The sequence below is a fragment of the Rana temporaria genome, chromosome 3 (assembly GCF_905171775.1).
Source record: "Rana temporaria chromosome 3, aRanTem1.1, whole genome shotgun sequence".
Lineage (NCBI taxonomy): Eukaryota > Metazoa > Chordata > Amphibia > Anura > Ranidae > Rana > Rana temporaria.
In genome coordinates this window covers 212542739-212550078 of record NC_053491.1, presented here as the reverse complement: position 1 = coordinate 212550078, position 7340 = coordinate 212542739, and the positions used below count along the sequence as shown (strand labels likewise).

Here is a 7340-nt window from a genome sequence, read left to right as displayed (position 1 = left end):
GTGTGCTGATCCGCATATGGTGACTCGTTCGGATCATGGATCATTTACGATCCGTTGCACCACTAGTACCAATCAAAAGAATTTTGATCGATCAAAAAAATTAAAGATTAATGGAGGAATTAATCTTTAATTTCCACAGTATATATATATATATATATATATATATATATATATATATATATAATTTATCATCTAGATTTGCAGTGTTTTCATCACCTGCTGTTGTATTTTCTCACATGTACACAAATACTGAAGAGAATGATTGTGCAAGCATCATAAAATAAAATGATTGCCATTGTAGAGAAGTGAAATACAATGGTAATTGTAATGTCCTCATGGGTGAGTAATGACAGGAGCCCGGTGTCCTCCAGGTAGGAAGTGTTGTCAGCACACCCCCCTCCCGCACATCTCCCAACACCAGAGCGGCTTGGCGGTCACATGACAGGCGGCTGGTCACATGATCGCAGGTTTAGCGGCTCAGTGATCAGCGGCGATCCGCAGAGCTGGCCATGTCTCATCACATTGATTTCCGTGTATGATCGGTGGCGGCGGGCCGACCCATGCAGGGCTGTGTAGACGGAGACGGGCGATCCGCCTGCTGACTCCCATCCTTCATGCTCCCCCCGGCCGGGCTCTTCTTGTAATATGCTCACTCGAGTGAAATCTGCGGTGGCCAATTTTATGGGTGGAATCATGGCTGGCAGTTCTGGCTCCGATCACTCCAATGGTTCTGAGCTGCCCATGAGGTTCCCATATGGCAGACCGGAATTCCTGGGGCTGTCACAGGACGAGATCGAGTGCTCGGCCGATCACATCGCCAGACCCATCCTGATCCTAAAGGAGACCAAGAGGTTATCGTGGAGCACCGGCTATGCAGAGTGAGTAAGGGGGGCGGGGATGCCATACACTGAGCGATAGGAGCAGATCTTTGTAGGATGACAGCTGTTTACTTTCCTAGAGGAATATACAATGTATCCATATGGATGTCACTACATACATCTGACATAAGGCTCCATCTGTCAAGGTCAAATGTGACCAACCAGTGACAATTTATGTCCTTGGATTGTGAGATTAGGTATCTGTCATCATAGGGTTAGTAAGATATACGTTGATCGATCATTTCTTACAAGAAGATCATTATGTCATCAGTGTTATGTTGTGTCACCAAAAAAAAAAAAATCTGGCTATATAGACCAAAAATGTGTTCCATTGGTAATTTGAAGGAGAAGTATGGGCAATGCTGTTTTGGCCTGCTTCTCCTGGGGATCCCAGAAGTTCACTTGGTCCTACTCTCCTGGGACCAGATTCAGCCAACAGTGGGTAAAGCCGGCTGACATCATAGAGCCACTCTAGGCTCTAAAGCAGTGATGGCGAACCTTGGCACCCCAGAGGTTTTGGAACTACATTTCCCATGATGCTCCACTACACTGCAGAGTGCATGAGCATCATGCTAAATGTAGTTCCAAAACATCTGGGGTGCCATGGTTCGCCATCACTGCTCTGAAGGGATCCAGGCAATGATGTCAAGATCCACCCAGGTTCTTGACCAGCAGGTGGCTCAGCCTCTCAGTACACTGCTAAGAACCTGAGCCAGCCACTCCTGCCCCCTTCTTCGCCCAGTGTCCCAGGTTTGAGTTGCCACCTCATCCCTTTAAACCGGAACACATATGAATTACACAGTGCCTTATCTGCATTAAGTTACCTAAGTGGGTTTAATTACCACCTTAATCAGCCACAGGACCTGTGTAATTATGTGTTCAGTTTTAAAGGAATGAGGTGGCAACCCTAGTCCCAGTAAGTGTTGGACTGGCAGAGCAGAGAGCCACTGACAGATCAGAGCAGACCGAAGAACTGAGCGATCAGCAGTCTTTGAACACTCAGTTTTCAGTGTAGAGCCAGCAAGGGACAGCTGCAGCATCAGATCAATGTCTCAGCCATCCAGGTGAAGATCAGGGGTGGACAACTGTGGCTCTCCAGCTGTTGGGGAACTTCATGTCCCATGAGACATTGCAAGATTGATAGTTGCAAGACTGACTCCCAGAGGCACGATGGGAAGACTGACTGTTGCTCACAGAGGCAGGATGGGACTTGTAGTTCCGCAACAGCTGGAGTGCCCCAGTTGCCCCCTCTTGGTATGGATGTTTGTCTTTTTTCATTCCCAAACTTCTCTTTCAAACTTACTACACACAGTACAGTCTGATTGTACAACCTCCTTTAGATCATCAGTTCAAATCCCAAGCATACAGTGGGTATAGAAAAGAATCGCCCCCTTAAAGTAATCACATTTTGTTGCTTTGTGGCCTGAAATGAAGAGAGTCACAGTTTTTGTTTTATTTAGCTGTATTTTACTATACACATCCAAGTGAAAGATATAACGACAAAAAAATATAAATCCAAATTCAGAATCACTGAGTTGGAAAAAGAATCGCCCCCTTATGTCAGTACTTTGTTGTACCAGCTTTTGCTTTAATTACAGTCTTTAGTCTGTTGGGATACGTCTCTACTAATTTTGCACATCTTGACTCATGTCCGCTCTTCTTTGCAGAACTGCTCAAGTTCATTTCAATTTGATGGTGACTGTTTGTGGACTGCAGTCGTCAAGTCATTCCACAGATTTTCAATGGGGTTTAAGTCTGGGCTCTGACTAGGCCATGCAAGTACAGTCACCTTTTTCTCCTAGCACTACCTTCCTGCAGTTTGCATGTTCTCCCTGTCTTCATGGATTCCCTCTGGGTAATCCGGTTTCCTCCCACACTCCATAGACCAGCTTCTGCTTCTGGTCACCTATGCAACAGGAATGGAAGTGGGAGCAGGTACCTATCAAATTTGGGTACCTGCTCCTCCCCTTAAAGGGGTTTTCCACCCATTTTTTAAGTGTTTATTAAAAGCCAGCAGCTACACTTTTTGTAGCTGCTGACTTTTAATAAAGCCACTTACCTGCTCCACGGCTCCGCTCCTCGCCCCCCCTCGCCGGCCGGCGTCTTCATTCTCAGTGTGGGCACCCGGCGGTGACAGCTTTCGGCTTCACGGCCGGGCACCCACTGCGCATGCGCGAGCGGCGCAGCGCCGTCCGATTGGACAGGCGCTCGCCTACAGGGAGGGGCTGTGAAAAGGCGATTAAGCTAATCGCCTTTCCAGACCCTCGGCGGAAGGAGGAAGTGGGACAGGAAGTCCCCTTCTCCTGAAGCCCCCACCCCCCCCCCAAAAAAAAAAATTACATGCCAAATGTGGCATGTAAGGGGGCGAGGAGTGGGTTAAGCGGAAGTTCCATTTTTAGGTGGAACTGCGCTTTAAAGCGTAAGTCTTAAAGTCTTAAAGCGTATGTTCCACATTTGGGAACTTAAAGCGGGGGTAAAACCCATAAAACAATTTTTCCCCTTAGATTCCTGCTCGTTTTGTCTAGGGGAATCGGCTAGTTGTTTTAAAATATGAGCAGTACTTACCGTTTTTGAGATGCATCTTCTCCGTCGCTTCCGGGTATGGGTCTTCGGGAGCGGGCGTTCCTTCTTGATTGACAGTCTTCCGAGAGGCTTCCGACGGTCGCATCCATCGCCTCACTAGTAGCCGAAAGAAGCCGAACGTCGGTGCGGCTCTGTACTGCGCCTGCGCACCGACGTTCGGCTTCTTTTGGAAAATCGTGACGCGATGGATGCGACCGTCGGAAGCCTCTCGGAAGACTGTCAATCAAAATAGGAACGCCCAGTCCCGCAGCCCATACCCAGAAGCGGCGGAGAAGATGCATCTCGTAAACGGTAAGTACTGCTCATATTTTAAAACAACTAGCCGATTCCCCTAGACAAAACGAGCAGGAATCTAAGGGGAAAAGTGTCATGTACGGGTGAACCCCCGCTTTAACTTAAAGCAAGGACACTCAGGCAATCGCTCCTCTTCTGGCAATGCTACTGACAGTTTCAGCTATAGTACAGTAAAGGGGTCACGTTGTTCTCTTTCCGCTCATCAGTTCACAAAAAAACTTGTATTACTGTCACAGATTACAAGGTACTCTCTTAATGAACGAGGGGGATCCTGTTGTTACCTGCTCTTCTCCCCCTATCCATTTACAGTGCCTTGTAAAAGTATTCATACCCCTTATAAATTTTCCACATTTTGTCATGTTACCACCAAAAACAAATGTATTTTATGACCATCACAAAGTGGTACATACATAATTGTAAAGTTGAAGGAGAATGATGAATGGTTTTCAAAATATTTACAAATATGAGTCAATATTTTGTAGAACCACCTTTCACTGCAATTACAGTTGCAAGTCTTTTTGGGGATTTCTCTACCAGCTTTGCACATCTAGAGCAGTGTTTCTCAACTCCAGTCCTCAAGGCGCCCCAACAGGTCAGGTTTTCAGGCTTTCCATTATTTTGCACAGGTGATTTGATAAGTTTCACTGCCTTGGTAATTACCACAGCCATTTCATCTGAGGGAAATCCTGAAAACATGACCTGTTGGGGCGCCTCGAGGACTGGAGTTGAGAAACACTGATCTAGAGAGTGACATATGTGCCCATTCCTCTTTGCAAAATATCTCAATCTCTCTCAGATTGGATGGAGAGTGTCTGTGAACATCAATTTTCAAGTCTTGCCACAGATTCTCAGTTGGATTTAGGTCTGGACTTTGACTGGGCCATTCTAACACATGAATATACTTTGAAAAACCATTCCATTGTAGCTCTGGCTGTATGTTTAGGGCCGTTGTGTAAATGGAAATACATATGTACAAATGTTTGGTTAACTGGTTAGAATAATACAAATGGGATGTGTCAGTGAACACAACTACGCCATAGTAGTACGTCGCATCCCTTTCAAATTAATTTTTATTAGGTATTCTACTTTGTAATTTAACCACTTCCAGACCTTAGGTGTTTTTCAGATTCGGTGTTTGCAAGACTAAAACATTTTTTTCTGCTAGAAAATTACTTAAAACCCCCAAACATTATATATTTTTTGTTTTCTAACACCCTAGAGAATAAAATAGTGGTCATTCCAATACTTTTTGTCACACCGTATTTGCGCAGCGGTCTTACAAGCGCACTTTTTTTGGAAAAAATTCACTTTTTTGAATTAAAAAATAAGACAACAATAAATTTGGCCCAATTGTTTTATATATTTTGAAAGATAATGTTACGCCGAGTAAAATGATGCCCAACATGTCACGCTTAAAAATTGCGCCCGCTCGTGGCATGGCGTCAAACTTTTACCCTTAAAAATCTTGATAGGCGACGTTTAAAAAATTCTACAGGTTGCATTTTTTGAGTTACAGAGTAGGCCTAAGGCTAAAATTATTGCTCTCGCTCTAACGATCGCGGCGATACCTCACTTGTGTGGTTTGAATACCGTTTTCATATGTCGGCGCTACTCGCGTATGCGTTCGCTTCTACGCGCGAGCTCGTCGGGACGGGGCGCTTTAAAAAATTTTTTTTTTGCTTTTCGCATTTATTTTTATTTATTTTAGAATTTTTAACACTGAAAAAAAAAAAAAAAAAAAAATTATCACTTTTATTCCTATTACAAGGAATGTAAACATCCCTTGTAATAGAAAAAAGCATGACAGGTCCTCTTAAATATGAGATCTGGGGTCAAAAAGACCTCAGATCTCATATTTAGGCTTAAATGCAAAAAATAGAAAAAAAATAAAAAATGTCATTTTTTCAAATGACCAAAAAAAAAATTTGTCTCTTTAAGAGGCTGGGCGGGACTGACGTTTTGACGTCACTTCCGCCCAGCCGAGCTATGGGGACGGGCGAAGGAGATTTTTCCTTCAGTCCCGTCCCCGCTCACCAGCCGACAGCATCCGATCGCCTCCGCCGCTACCGACGGCTCCGGTAAGCGGCGGAGGGCACGGGAGAGCGGCGGGAGGGGGGGGGGGCCCTCTCCCGCCACCGATAACGGCGATCTCGCGGTGAATCCGCCGCGGAGACCGCCATTATCGGATTCCAGACCGCGCACACTAAAGATGGATACCTCGGTTGTGACAGCAGCTGCTGCCGTTACCGAGATATCCATCTTTAAAATGCCGACGTATATGTACATGAGCGGGTCTGGAAGTGGTTAAAGATCCAAAATACCTTTCTCTCTTACAAAATAAGAGGCAAAAAATATCCCTCTTAACTGTGTTTCTTTTTTCACCTGCCTGTGTTCCTTTTCCTTCATGATGCTGTTTGTTCACTAAGGTTCTCTAACACAGTGTTTCCCAACTCCAGTCCTCAAGGCACACCAACAGGTCATGTTTTCAGGCTTTCCATTATTGTGCACAGGTGATTTGATCAGTTTCACTGCCTTAGTAATTACTACAGCCGTTTCATCTGAGGGAAATCCTAAAAACATGACCTGTTGGTGTGCCTTGAGGACGAGTTGGGAAACACTGCTCTAACAAACCTCTGAGGTCTTCACAGAACAGCTGTATTTATACTGAGAGTAAATTACACACAGGTGGGCTCTATTTACTAATTAGATGACTTATGAAGTTCATTAATTCTACTAGATTTTAGTTGGGGGTATCGGAGGAAAAGGGGGCCGGATACAAATGCACGCCACACTTTTCAGCTATTTTATTTGTAAAAAACTATTGAAAACCATTTATCATTTTCCTTCCACTTCAAAATTGTGTGCCACTTTGTGTTGGTTTATCACATAAAATCCCAATACAATACATTTATGTTTTTGGTTGTAACATGACAAAATGGGGGAAACTTCAAGGAGTATGAATACAGAATGTCTTGTATTCACACTTCTTCTCCCCTGTTCCATTTACAGAATACCTTGTATTCACACTTCTTCTCCCCTATTCCATTTACAGAATGCCTTGTATTCACACTTCTTCTCCCCTATTCCATTTACAGAATGCCTTGTATTCACACTTCTTCTCCCCTATTCCATTTACAGAATACCTTGTATTCACACTTCTTCTCCCCTATTCCATTTACAGAATACCTTGTATTCACACTTCTTCTCCCCTATTCCATTTACAGAATACCTTGTATTCACACTTCTTCTCCCCAATCCATTTACATAATACCTTGTATTCACACTTCTTCTCCCCTATTCCATTTACAGAATACCTTGTATTCTGTGAAAAGACTACAAAACCTTTTGTGACTACACAAGGAGTAGGAGAGTGAACAACACCGTCCCTTCACTCTACCTGGATGTGTCCATAACAAGGCTGGAAGAAGAGTGTTGTCTGTAGTATCCAGGCTGTAAGTAAGACCTGTACAGTAACCATCAGCCAGCTAGTAATAGGATAATCAGGAAATGTAGCTGTTTGACTGGAGTTCATCTTTACCACTAAACTCCAGGCAAACAGGTTAAACATTGGTTAAATGCAAATAT

The 7340-nt window shown here is 44.1% G+C and overlaps 1 protein-coding gene across 1 annotated transcript in view; it reads left to right on the top strand.

The window, feature by feature from the left end:
• The first annotated feature begins 420 nt into the window (after positions 1–420).
• PPM1H (protein phosphatase, Mg2+/Mn2+ dependent 1H) overlaps positions 421–7340 on the top strand; it is a 211722-nt gene continuing 204802 nt past the window's right edge. Inside the window, exon 1 of the mRNA XM_040344216.1 lies at positions 421–878. Within this exon, the coding sequence (XP_040200150.1) occupies positions 646–878 (233 nt within the window). The 5' untranslated portion in view covers positions 421–645. The remainder of the gene's footprint in view (positions 879–7340) is intronic.